General features: G+C 42.0%; 1 protein-coding gene across 1 annotated transcript; it reads right to left on the bottom strand.

The window, feature by feature from the left end:
• Window positions 1–8,628: 8,628 nt before the first annotated feature.
• LOC122643874 (zinc finger CCCH domain-containing protein 53-like) lies at window positions 8,629–12,133 on the bottom strand. The gene is made up of 8 exons (XM_043837445.1): window positions 10,951–12,133; window positions 10,532–10,699; window positions 10,226–10,405; window positions 9,934–10,031; window positions 9,623–9,859; window positions 9,368–9,554; window positions 8,834–9,055; window positions 8,629–8,675 (listed from the first exon to the last, which is right to left on the bottom strand). The coding sequence occupies exons 1-8, from the start codon at window positions 12,033–12,035 to the stop codon at window positions 8,642–8,644; spliced, it is 2,211 nt and encodes a 736-aa protein (XP_043693380.1). The 5' UTR covers window positions 12,036–12,133; the 3' UTR covers window positions 8,629–8,641.
• Between the last annotated feature and the right edge of the window lie 2,356 nt (window positions 12,134–14,489).

The raw sequence follows: 14,489 nt of genomic DNA, 5'->3' as shown, positions 1-14,489 counted from the left end.
GGGGTTATATCACACAATCTCTACATTTATCTTCAATAGGAGGTCATGGGCATGTCTATCGATTTAGACTAATTCATATATACATGTATTATGATCAAAGAGGGATTAAGCAATTTTCACTTACGGTATGAAATAAAATAACATAATTAATCGACATTAATTAAAAGTGATTATGGGATGTCAGCATTTTTATCAGAAGCAATTAAAAAATCCTTCCAATAAAAATAAAACTAATAACTTGGGTGCATTTATCATGCCATAAATGTCACGCTTCGATTATTTTCTCCGTCCGATCACATCTTCAAAGTAGGTGACTTGTATCTCCATAAGTTTTGAGCGCCATATGTGGATCATCAAAATGTCCTGAGAGTTTTAGCTCTTCTAAAATTACAATGGAAACCTAGGAAAAATATTTTATACACTTTCCTTTACATAATAAAGAAATCCCGCATGGAGAAACCAATCTACTATTTTGGGCTGCCCATGGGGTGGAGTACATTTGTTTATTAAAAAAGAAAGAGGGAAATAGAGAGAAGCATCACATTCATTCATAATTTCAATGCATCAAATACATCAAATATCCATTCATTTTATTAGAATGACATTCCCATAATCACATTATAATATAATTTCATGCATGGGCATCATTAAAGCAAGTAAATCAAAACATGGATTTCTTCAATTATTGAACCATCACATCACATGTGATAACATGTATCCAAGCCCTTAAAAATTAAAATCACATTTTAATTGCAAGTGGGTGGAGACTGGGATCTCTTCACCCATCTACTTCCTCAAAAACAAAACAAAAATAAAATTCTGTTTTGAAAAAGAAACCCTTTATTATTTTTTATTAAAGTTGGAGGGTAAAATACAGTCGCAGCTCGCCCACAACACGAGCGGCGCTGCAAGCCCACGATCGCTGATGCCCACAAGCATGCAGCTCGCAGGCAGCAGCCCGTGCATAGGTTGCGCACGCACAGCCCGTGCGTTGGCTGCTGTCAGGGCCATTCATGCGCTTAAAAGGAAGGGCAGGGAGAGGGGGGGTGTGTACAGAGGCTTGGAGCGTGCGTCCCCCACCCCCATAATTATGATCATAAATTTTTTTTTAATAAATAATATAACCATCATCCCCACTTTGATATCATGCTTTCAATAATTGGAACAATAAAACACAATCAAATCCATCATCACATGGGCAAGTTGTTAAATCTAATAACCTTGTAACTACCCATGTGTATATCGGAAGGTTGTTATAACAACCACATAGTCACCCCATGTGCAAATTCAATTAAGAATTTTAAACTTGCAATTCACACATGACAATTACATTAAACAATTAATTATTTGATATTCATGAGTGGAAAAGGTGGCTCTGATACCACACTGTAGGTCAAACTACGGTTCAGGGATCAAATTATGGTTCCCTAGGAAAATCAATTATAAACCAATTAGGGTATTGCACGCCCTGGGTTAGCCCATGGTTGCCCATGGACGTCCCATATAAATTTTAGGGTTTCCCATGGTTGCCCATGGGAACCCTAGTGCATCTCAATTAGGGTTTGGTCTGATAAACCAATGCTCTGCCATTCCCTTCTGTGTCCCATGTAATTATGGAACCCAAAAGAGATGCAGAAACTCTTCTCTAATCCATCACATGGAAAGAGGGATCCATCCCATACCCGAATGCGCAGCGAAAATAAATCGATTCGAGTTTCTTTCACATCCCATGAATAATCAATAATTAATAATAAGAGGAATCAATAAAGATTTGCTAACCTAGTGAACCTCAAGTGTTGCTCCTCCAATAGACAATGGTTCTTCCTCCAATGAGCGCTCCAAGTAAACAGATCTGAACCTCCAATGGTGCTACCAAGGTTTTTCAAGCCAATCCCAAATGCTCTCCAGTTCTTCAAGCATAGATCTGGGTTTCTAAAACCCTAATTCTCAATTGCAGTAGAGAGAAACAAGAAGAAGAAGAGATCACAAGAGAGAGAGAGAGAGACCAAAATGCAGGCAAGAGGGGGCCAGCCAGAAAAATGTGGAGCACTGCCATTTTCTGCCTGGCCCCCTCTGTGTTTTCTGGTCCCCTTTTATAATGTCAGGGTTTACCTGGATGGATTAAATTAATCCCAGTGAGAGTCTGACTCTCTCTCTCTTTGTTTAGCAGTTCTGTTTAAACTCAAAATGCTTCTAAAAGGTGAAGAAGCAGAATCTAATAGGGAATGATTTAATTAGTTACTTTATTTAAATTAATGGATAATTACAATTAGCACCATATCTATTAATTAATAGAATCAATTAATTTAACAAATTCCAAATAACTCCCTACATGATAATAAATCATCATGTACAACCTCCCCCAACTAATCAACACCATCATTATGGAATCTAGGGCATGTACTCATGTACTGTCAAACCCCATTCCATAGTACATGTCCATATAAGAGTGTCTGTGCATCTGATCGAGTCCCGCAAAATTCAATAAAACATTTTGTTCAAATAATCATATATAATCTATTATTTTATGTAAAATAGATTTTTGCAAAATAATTTTCAAAACGACACTGGAACCAGATTCTGATCCGACCATATACAAATAATCTCAATCTTGGTGTTCTCCAATCGGATAGTGGTGATCATGTTGAGTAACTCATTCATTCACAAAGTGTTCACGCATTCCCAGAACACCGGCTTTGACTCACTTGAGTCTCAGTCATTGATGAACCAAAGAATGCGATCACACTTTGCAGTGACAGGGTTCCCTCAAGCAAAAGGTGTCGGTGACACATGTCTATCCCTTCCTACATCTGGCAATAATACATGAGGGAATCGACAAAATAGATTCATTGCCAATACACACATTAATCATGTGAGTATTCGCATTCGTACCCTGACATCACATGTTTAGGCATATCCAATGCGACGACCATATGATAAGGGTGCCCAGCCCGAACCCTAGTTGTGACTACCATTTTAAGTAAAACTTATGGACACATAATGCTCAAAAACTTTATATCGCATGTGATAATATTAAACTAAAATGTATAAAAGTTCAATACAAAGTAAAATCGGATTGAACCGGACCGAACCAGGTTTGATGGACACACAAGTCCAACACTCTCCCCCTCTCCTAGAATCGTTTTCTCCCTCTCCCTCTCTTGGTGTTTGATCTTAGAGAAAATCCAAGGCCTTGTGATCCTTGGAAGTGTGGAGGAGTTGGTTTGATTGTGCGAGGAACGTAAAGCTTTGCGTGGTACGTGGAACGATCGTGAAAGGGCTATCATCGGCTGGAGGTCTTGCATCTATGAGGCTCTAGGTAATGATCGATCCCTATTTTGTTCTGTTATTGAATGATATCTCCCATCGATATCCATGATCTTGTTTTCGCCTTCCGTTGGATCGCACTTTGATTGCTTACATTTATGATTTTTTTCCCTAAAATGAAATCGATTTGATTAATTAATTGCAAGGAATAGATGCAATTGAGGTATGGAAGGTTGTCGTTATCGACAAAGAACAACCATGGCAGTTAGAAGAGGAGCATGAAGTTAAATGAGTCCTACGCAGGAATTACTGACCCGGTCCTTAAGGGCTCAGAATGGAGTTACTGTTTTTTGATAGATGGAAGATTTTTGTTCCGAGGATCCAAATCCATGAAGTTTGGCATGATTGTACAGATGTGGCCTTATGCCTCCCTACTCCAGTTCTAAAAAAATGGCCCATGCCTCTTATTCCATCTTTACTTAATATCACCTCCATGTCGCAAAATATTTTGTTTAGATGTACTTCTCACCAGACAATCTCGCCCATTTTGACTGGATTTGCTTTTAAGGACTTGAAGGATCATGATTTCTTTCAAGTCTTGAATCCGGATGTACATTTACCTTTTGGTTAATGAAATGATCTTTCTTTTCTTATTAAAAAAAAAGGGTAAAGTACAAGTACCCCTTATAATGCACACAATATTCCTCGTACCCTCTTAAGCGGCTCAATATTTCACGTACCACCTTTCAATATTCTATGTAACACTCCTGCTTTACACCCCAAATGCCAAATAGGTCCAATCCGTTAAATACCATCGTTAGATGTCAAAATTTTGACCATGTTACCCTTTGCTCCATTTTCTTAAATCTGAAAAGATTTAATTACCCTTATTTGTGGCCCTAAATTAATTGAAAATGATCATTTTACCCTTTGTTTTATTTTTATAAATGAAAAGACCTAATTGTCCTCATTTATGTATTACCCTAACCTAATTTAAAAAGACTATTTTACCCCTAAATACTTGTTCATAAAAACCACAAAATGCCCTCATCTTCTCCAAATCATCATCTTCTTTTACATACCCACCACCACTGCCACCCACCATTGGCTTGGGGTTCCAAGACAAATGAGAGAAACAGAGAGTAGCAGAGTGAGGGAGAAAGAAAAAAGAAGCACTGAGACGAGAAAGCTCGAAGCTTCCCTGAGCCAGGGTAGAAGACTCTCGTCCGACATCGTCTTCTTCTTCTCCACTTCTCCTTTTATTTTGATTTCTTTTCTTACCATCTCCATCGCATTTCTGAGACCTACCAAATCCATTTGGTTTTTTGTTTTCCCATCTTTAAACCCCAATCTCCAATACCCTATTCTCCCTTCTCCATCTAAAAACCGATCTCCGAGAGATGAAATCCCTCTTCTAATCTCCATCGAACCCACTTCTTTATCTTCAATTCCTATTTTCTAGTTTTTATTCCATATCAAACCCCACCCATCTCTTTTCTCTTTCCACTCAACCAAACCCAAATCCAACACCGGAAACCTTTTTTATTTTCTCTTTGATTACCCCACTCCCATAACCAGAACTCCATCGTCCCATCCTCTCCCTTCTCTCATATTCTTCACCCCTTTTTTATTTTAAGTATTAATATGTCTGTAATAATCCTCAATCGCTGTTACTTGAAATTTCTGCAATCGAACGTGGGTCTCCATTCATCTTCTCAGCAAAGGTGTTCTTTGTCTCAGTGATCGGTTGTTGCAAGTGTCGGATCGAGGAGAAGCAGGCTTGCAGGGTTTCAGATTTTATTCAAAAAAGGGTTCCCTTCAGTTCGCGACGGCGTAGGCAGCGGCGATTACCGATTGTCGATTGCCGATTGTCGAGTTGGGTGGCAGTGGCGGTGGTGGCGGGTATGTAAAAGAAGATGATGATTTGGGGAAGATGGCATTTTGGGGTGTTTAGGAACAAGTCTTTAGGGGTAAAATAGTCTTTTCAAATTAGGTTAGCAAAGGGTAAAATGATCATTTTCAACTAGTTTAGGGTAACAAATAAGGATAATTAAATCTTTTCAAATTTAAAAAAATGGAGCAAAAGGTAAAATGGTCAAAATTTTGACATTTAACGATTGTATTTAACGGATTGGATCTATCAGGCATTTGGGGTATAAAGTAGGGGTGGTACGTGTAATATTGAAAGGTGGTACATGGAATATTGAGCCGCTCAGGGGGGATACGAGAAATATTGGGTGCATTATAAGGGGTACGTATACTTTACTCAAAAAAAAATAGGGTTTAGCAGAATGTATATTTTAGGTTTAGCAGTCATAACTTATGTGCAGTTATTGCCTGGAATTTGGCTAGGAATGCTTGTACTATTCGACCTATTTCTCCTTAAGTTTGTTATTTATTTTTTTGTTTCTCATTAAAAAAAAAGGTTTTTGATAAATGGCCCCCTGAAAATGCCTATTTGTTCAAATGTCTCTTTACAATTTTTTTAATTATAAATTCCTTTTACTTTTAAAATAGTGTAGCACTTTGGTCCCTGTCGTTAATTTGGATTGTTAGACTAATTTTAAAGAATCTAATGACTAAAATGCTCTTCTAATAATAACACATCAAAATTAAAGAATAAAATAATCAAATTACCTTCATCTACCCCAAATCGTTTAAGATTGAAACTGAAAATTTTTCCTCCAAATTGATTAGGGTTTGAACCCATCGTTTAAGTCTATATTTTGTATTGAAGTTACAGTACTATTCCCCTTATTTTCTTATTCCCTAGGTGATCTAGCACGCCTTAATTGATATCTGTTCATAAATTCTGTTCTCACCCAAATGAAAACCACAAAAAGGAAAAAGAGAATTTTTCCATGAAAGAAAAAAGAGAGTTTGGTTTGCTATGTGTGTAGATGAGAAGAGGATGTCATGAAAGCGTGGATGATGATCGAGGAAGGGAGAGCAGTGGGAGGGGCGGTTGGCAAGTTACATATTGAGTAGGTAAATGGGCACTCCAGATTTGCTCTGTGATGGAAGCAGAGAAGAAGGGAGCGGAGCGAGGTTTTCACTACATCATGGAAGCAGAGATTTGAAGATGAGATCTCTGAGATTCTTAAGCTCAAATGGCAGAAAAGACGATGATAAACCCTGGCTGCAATTTGCGTGTAGTCAATCACAATCTCAACTTCGAGATTCTTAAGTTCAAATGGCAGAAAAGACGATGATAAACCCTGGCTGCAATTTGCGTGTAGTCAATCACAATCTCAACTTCTTTGAACAATTGGAACGGTGAAATCAAGAGGCTCTGAGACTCTACAGTTGCAGAAGGGGGGAAATGGTTTAGTGAAGTGGGTTCTTATTTGACATTTGAGATTTGACAAAAGAATGTCTAGAGAGGGAAGCGATGAAAAAGTTTTCGATGAAGACCCTTACGGATTCTTCACATGGAATGTGAGTTACGGTGATATCTACCTTGTCGGAGTGAAACAACAGGTATATTTTATAGAAAACTTGGTTCACAAGGTTCAGAAGGAAGAAGGGAGCGATGGAGCAGATTTGGGAAGAAGATGAACGATCTGAAACCTTGAAACCCTAGGCAAATGAAAGGTTTGGGTTTAGTTTGGGTTGATGAGCCGAATCGGTTGGGTGGGATTGGTTTGAAGTTTAAGGTGTTCAAGGATGCCCCGAGGTTTTCAAAATATTTTGAATTTTTTTAATCTCAACTGTTGGATGCATATCAGGGCGCACTGTGAACACTGTGAACTCACGGAAGTAGGATAGAAGTACGTGTGTGGAAGTAGAGGATCCGGACCACCCCAGATCCAACAAACGCTGGCAAAATTTTTGGAAATTGACGTGGGGCCACGAGGGGTTTGGTTGGAGACTTTCACGAAATTTTAAAATAAAAAGCTCAAAAAGAGGGAGAGAGAAACAGCGAAAAGCTGGAGGATGAAAACGAAAGGGCTGAGCGCCGAATCCCGAGACGGGTGGGAGTGTGTGGTCGCAGTGGGACACCCGAGCAACACTGTCCTTTGTGTATGTCATGCACATATAATAATATGAGAGAGAGACAGCAGAGAAATTTCAGAAAGATAAATTCGTGTGGGTACTGTGTAGGGCAGGGCAGCTGAGGAGGGCCACATGCGGTGTCAGAACCCATGTGACTGTGACTCACCCACCACCCCTGCCCTTTTAGAAATAGAAATTTAATCGACAAACGAAAGAAAAGCAAAAGGACAAAGTAACCAAAAAAATTAGAGTATATGACAGAACTCTAAACTATTAAAAAAAGATATTCCTGCAACGCACCTAAGAAAAAAAAAATTTTAAAATTAATAATAATAATAAAGCAACCATCTTCTTCTTCTTTTTTTTTCCCGTATTTTCTCATTTTGTTTTCCTTCTCTGTTTATCTGTTTGTTTTTGATTGATGACCTAAAGCAATGACGATACTGTTTACAACAACAATATAATTAACAAGAATTAACAAGAAATAAAAAAAAAGTGGTAGAAATTCCCCGTCACCATTCGGCTAACATGAGTCCTGAGCTGAGCTGAGTCCCGAGACTTCGATGAGCTTTTCCCAAACTCCCTGACCCCTCTTCAGTCTTCCCATCATGCCATCGTGTTCCTTTATCGCACAAATTTCAGCTCCTCCTGTTTTCTATATCTTGGTTTTCTGCCTGCGATTTGATTCTCCCTGCTGTTCTTCGGCTGAGTCATAATCGTACTAGTATGTATTGTAAATTTATATCTAAAAAAAATCAAATACAGAGTTACCAGCATACGTCGTTGGTCTCCACCCCGTCGCTCGTGGTCCTTTTTCCCTCAACAGATAAAGGTAAATGAAAGGCCAGACAGAGGAACATGGGGAGAGAGTGAGATAGAGGTAAAACTGAAAATTAAAAAAGGGTAGGGACTACGGACTAGGGACTAGGGACCAGAGATGGGGTGGGCGTCATGCTCAAGGTCAGTACATTGTCTGTTATGTATGTATGCATATATCATATGATATGGTATCAATGATGATCACAGGATAAGGACGATGACGAAGCCGAGACTTCTCTACGTCACTACGTCTCCTATAAATCTTCTTCTCTGTTACAATAACATGTCTCGTTATCTATATAGTGTTTGATTATACAGAACTCTTCCTTACTTTCTTCGTCATCAAATTTTCTGCGGGAAAGGAATGGGAACTGGGAAGAGGAGAAAAAAACAGAAGCAAAACCATAATAAATAAAAAATATCTATGCCAACCATCACGCAAATTCAACGAATTAAAATTATGCAAGTTAAAAAAAAAAACGTCTTTTGAAGTCCTTACCGAGAGAGGGAATCCCATCCCACTCCATCCTAGCTCGCACGTCCTCTCTCCATCCTTTCCCTACATTTCTATGATTCCTCGTCCGGAAGAGAACCTGCAAGAAGGCCAAAGCAGAACACCTTTACGTTTGAATCCCAAGTCTAAAACACATGTTTGTTTTATCTTCAAAGACCGCAGCAGTCAGCTCAGCACAGACTGCCGGATAAATAGCGGTAACGGTTAACAGTGTACTACCCCACCCCCCTCCCCCACCTGGGCATATGGAAGAAATACGATTTGAAGGAAGCCATGTCCAGGGTCGATGTTGCAGGCAACAACGAGGGAGAGATCAGTTTATTGTTACAAGAAGACGAGGAAGCTGAGGCGGCACCCATCTCTGACTCCGCCGCATCGCTGGAGGTGGAGAAGACGCAAGTGGGTTCAGCAGACTTCGTGGGAGACGCGAAGGGACTGTCTGGGAGATTATGCTCCAAGCTGCACTCAATTTTTAGGACCATTCAGAACAAAGAATCGATGAAAAAAGAAATAAGAGGAAGCACCCTCACCAAGTCACCAACACTACGCGAAGACTTCAACTACACTTACAAAAATTAAACCTTTTTCAAAGAATAGAGCACCAAATTTGGAATAATTCCCAAGACCCCATAATCAAACTAAATTAGGAAATCAAACAGAACAAACTAAAATAAGAAATCATCAAAATCCAAGCAATCTAGGGTTTTCTGCCATGCGTGTGGGCCATCCCCTCGCGTCAGCATTCACTGCAATGAGTGTCAGATATCATACCCATCTTGGAAGTTACCGTCGACTAGGTCGGGCCTCTGCTCCTTGCCATTGCCAATTTCGTTGTCGCCTCTGGATTCCTCGTCCGCATTAGTCGCCTGATGTAACTGTCGATGAGCAGCAGCAGCAGAAATGGTTGTTTCAGGGTTTGTACAGTTCTCTGCAGCAAAATACAACGCAATAAAGGAATTTTATTTTTTCACTTTTTAAGATACAAGAAAAATGGCAATTATGTCAACCTAAATTAATTACGGATACCTTCTGGACTTTCCCGCCCGGACGGGAGGACGTATGTCTGATTGCCGTGAGTTTGAGTCGGGGAGGGAACCAGAGCACCAGCGGACGGACTGTTGTGGTGGTGGTGTTTCCTCATGTCGAGAAGCTGCAGACCCATCAGTTGCTGTCCTTGGAGTTCTAAGGCTTGTTGCAGGTCGGCACGCTCCTCTAATTTCCTTCTCAACAGCACGTCTTGGGTGTTGTAAAACATCCTTGGTCCTGAATCGAAGTTTGTTCTTTTATTCCACCCAGTTTTGAGAGAGAAAGTTTAGTATCCTTGACCACAAACTTACCGAGCTGCAGATCGTAGGCGTCCCTAATGTCAACGCCAGTAGGTGTAGAACATGCCGATAAGTCCCCTCTCTCAGCTTGCTGCTGCTGTTGCAGCTTCCTGCAGCAGTAAATCAGTAATGGCAATGAAAAATTAATTACCAGTCAAACAGGATCTTCGATGGTCATTCCCTCCGCCCCTTCCCCAACCCCCAACCCCCACCCCCCACCAAAAAACAAATGGTGTTTTGACAAACATGCGATGAAACAAAGGAAAGAGAGATGGCCGCGAAAAGAGAGAGTGAGTGCCTGTACTTGTCTGGGACTTTTCCTTTCTCTTTGTAGGGCTTCACAAGCACCCGAGCATCGCATACGAAATGCGGGTTCCCTTTGGCCAGGATCAGCTTCACCGTCTCCGCGTAGACGAACGTAACGAACCCAAACATTCGCTTCTGCTGGTATGGGATCCTGACATCCTGTACAGGACCGTAAATGCTTCAAGAAGAAAAGAGTATAGGTCAGAGAAAAGAGAAGAAGAAAAAGAAGGGGGGGGGGGGGAGAGGAAATGGTTCATTCATGATCCATTCTCTTCAAATGATGCATTGGGGAAGACGTGTAAACCTGAAATAATTGGAAACATCCTCTTCTCTGAAAGTGCTGTCAGCTGGAAACGTAAGGTAGATCTGCCTGGATCCAGGGTTCACCATCCCTCCGCCTGTCGTTGAGATTTCATTTCGCGACCGGCCGAATTTGTGTAGGTCTTCGCCCAACATCAAGGCCGCCGCAGCCCTGGAAAGAACCACGACCACCCACACCAACGGAGATGAATTTAAATTTGTATGGCACGTCAAAGAACGGTTGAAATAGCACTCCGTAGACAAACAAAACAGAGAATTTTTTTTGGGTGGGGGGGGGTGTTGGTGTTGATGTGGGTGCGATGAGGGGTGTGGAGGGGGTGCTAAGTGCTAACTTCTCCTTACAGCGGCTAGGAGAACAGGAAGGAGAAACCAAGTAATCAATCTCCAGTTGATAGTTTATACCTCTGGGTGGTGTCGTTATGCTGTTGAAGCAGGAAATTCATGCATTTGCCGCGGGTAACAGTGGCATACGGGAAAGAGGCTGAGGCCAGTAGCGGCGACGCGTTTCCCAACCTCTGTTGGGCATTTTTGGATCTGAGTTCTTGACACCGCTCCACCACATCAAAGCGGTCAAGCTTACTTGGTGAGGACGACGCCATAGCAGCAGCATCAGCGACCATCGGGGAGGAATCAGGGAGCCCATGGAGGAACCTGCAGCTGCTACCGTTCTTGCAATAGCCCCTGGCGAAGTATAGACACGGTTTCCACCCATATCCGGACCCGGCTTCGGACCCTAAGCAGATGTCGTTCACGGAGCAGCTCCTCCGGTGTTGTCCCTCAATTGTAGTTTCCCAACTGGTAGCAGCGGAGGCGGCCGCAGCTGCAGCCGCGTAAGAGGGGAAAAGCGTAGCGTCAACTCCAGTGCCGCCGCTTGGACTCGCCGCTACCTCCGGTTGTGGATAGAACAAGTCAGCATTCTTTGGGCCTAGGGTGGGAGAGGCATCATTGAGGAAGGAGAGCTGGTCTTGAAGCTGGAATTCATCGACGAGGTCTCTACCACAGCCATAGAAAGGAGAAGATAAGGAAGTCGATGGAAAAGACGAGGAAGAAGAACCAACGACCATGTTCGCGTTTGCTGCTGCCGCGTAGGAGGCGGAGGAGGTAGAATTGGGACTGATCAGGTCGTCCTGAGCCTGGATGTCAGAGAAGGCCGACGATGGTGTCCAAGAAGAAGAGGCCATCGTAGTAAGGGAAGGTGGAAGGTTTAGACCGTTGCTAGCAAGAATACGTGACGAAGAAGAGTTCTGTCTGGAGAGGAAAGGCGATGCAGACGAAGGTGTCGATGGTGTGTTCGACGAAAGACCCAGGTCCTTGCGGGCCTTGAGGACCACAGAGTGCACAAGGGCCTCGGGTCCGAAGGCCAGACGGATCATTTCCTTCTCTCCGTGGTCTTGGATGAGGAGAAATCCCATGATCTTAGAGGCATTTTCCGGATCCAAGTTCTGGATTCTCGAGAACACGATCCGCGTTGCTTCGTAGACATCCATGGAGGCCCAGCCCTCCAAAATGTTTGAAATTCACAAGGACGCACTCTCCAACTCTGCTATCCAGTGGGAATACCAACCTGACACAAATCAAAACAGCGGCTCTTCCTCCTACTATCCATCGAGAGCTTCAATTGCTATTATGACCGCCATGCTACTACCTCAGTACTACTGTAACAATATATATATATTTTTGATAGGGGGACTCGAGCTGTGGCCTGTGGGGGGTTTTGGAGTAAGGAAAAAAAGGCGAGCGTAATAAGGGTAGTCCCGTGGGGAAATAAAAAGGAGAAGATGGTGACGGGTGAGATCGAGTCACCGCCCCTGTTGAAAAGGTAATGATGTTTCGATTTTTATGTTCAGATTTCAGAAAATATAAAAAAAGAAACGGTAATCTCTTTTTCTATCCTCAGTCCTCACACTGGCACTCAGTCGCTACTGACTACTAGCACACAAGAAGACACCGTCTCTCTCCCTCATGTAATCGGCTCTGCCATGTGGGGACGTGTCTTACTGCAAATATGAGGTGAGAGATGTTCCCCATTACCTTCTTTATTGAAACTGTGAAAACTGCGTTCCACACTTCTGCTGCACAAGGATAAGCGACGATAACCAACTAATTATTATTAAAAAAAAAGGTTTTTTACAAATGCTTCCTAAAAATGCCTATTTTCCAAATGCCCCTTACAACTTTTCTAATTATAAACTACCTCTACTTTCAAAACAGTGCCGCACTTTGATCCAGTCCGGTAATTTGGGGTGTCAAAGAAATCTAATGACCAAAATACCCCTCGGATAAAAAAAATCCATCAAAATTAAAAAATAAAATGACCAAACTACCCTCATCTTCTTCAAATCGTTTAAGGTTTGAAACTGAATCCTAAACCCTAAAACCCTAAGCCCTAAAACCCTAAGCCCTAAACCCCTAAACCTCAGCCTAAGCCCTAAACCCTAAGCCCTAAACTCTAAACCCTTTTAGGGCTACGTAATCTTCAAGGCATATTGGTGATCCGATCTGGGGACCGTTTAACCGAATTGATAGCATTTGTCAGCAAATGTGGCCCTGGTGGTCCACGTGTAGAGTTCGTCTGCATGTGCTCTCGTCGTAGAGCCTTGGTTGAGGGTTTGGTTGGGCCGCGAGCGTCTTCCTCTTCTTAAGCCGGTTTTTTGGTCTGGCCTAGTCATATGTGTCTGACTTTGGCATTGAAGGGACCTCCCCCGAGGACACACCTGGACTTGGATCTTGTGCAACTGTGGCGGGAGCTGCATTGTGCAGCACCAAAACCCAGCCTGAATACAGGGGGAGGTGGTCATTTCATATGTGGAGCCCAGGTGGGACCCACCTATGAAATGACTACCTTACCCCTATTTTTCTTGTCGTTTAGTGATGCTGCACAGGTGCAGCTCCCGCCACGGCGGGATAAGTTCCTTTTCCGACACACCCCGGGGAGCTGCCTCTCCTGTCTTCTGGTTCTATCATAGTGCAGGATCGCACTGGACTGGGACTAGACCGCACAAGGAGGATTTCAGCGTCAACAGGGATGCAAGGATCACTCCTATAGGTTGGTAAATCCATAAAAAGCTTGGATTGATTTGACTCTCTGTTAGTTCAGATGCTTCTCAACTTTGAAGTCGGATGAGATTACATTGCTGTTAGACTGTTTTCATGTGTTGTATGATATCAACCTTTTGATTATTATAAGTATAATCTATAGTTTATCTAGGTGGTCTAGGCTAGAAAATATGAGGTTGATAGTTTTTGAAAACATTATGGAGGTTTTTTTTTTTTTTGGCTTAATCTAATTTATTGTCATTTTTATTAAAAAGAAAAAAAGGTATTAACGCAGTGTGAGAAAAAGATTAGTTCAACCCCTTACTAGTTCTACTCATATCTAAATGACAATGTTTAGACCCAAGTTAAGAGTTGCAGCAGGGGCAAAGCAATTGATGGGCAAACCATTTGGTTCGGTTTGTTTTGGTCTTGTCTGCCCGGTTGGGGTTGGTTGGTCAGATAACCATGTGGGTATTTTAAATTTTGAATTTATCTAAAGTGAGCCATTAGATTGTAATATGGACACGTGTCGATGCAGGGAGGCTTGGCAGCCAAGCCTTCGGCAGTAGAGAATCTGAATCCTAAATTCCGTAGAGTCACCAAATCAGTGGGACTTTAAGGGGGTGGGGTGGGAGAAACACTACCATGTGGGCCGACATAAAAGTTTGGGTTGGCTCCTCAATATTTCACCCCTGGCATCCAAACGACTCTTGAATTCATTTTATACTTCCAGTTCCCACCCCAAGAATCCCACGCTGCAAAAGCTTGCTAAACAAACATGGCCTTAGGGTATTATGGAAAATAGGGTATTTGACTATTTATGAACAAAGGGGAAGGGAATTATTCCAATTTGGCGCCTACGATTGGGGCAGCAGGAACATGGTTGCAACCTCGCCAATTTTTTT

Source organism: Telopea speciosissima, chromosome 10 (assembly GCF_018873765.1).
Source record: "Telopea speciosissima isolate NSW1024214 ecotype Mountain lineage chromosome 10, Tspe_v1, whole genome shotgun sequence".
NCBI lineage: Eukaryota > Viridiplantae > Streptophyta > Magnoliopsida > Proteales > Proteaceae > Telopea > Telopea speciosissima.
The sequence above is the reverse complement of the archived record's forward strand: the minus strand, read 5'-3'. Positions and strand labels throughout refer to the sequence as shown.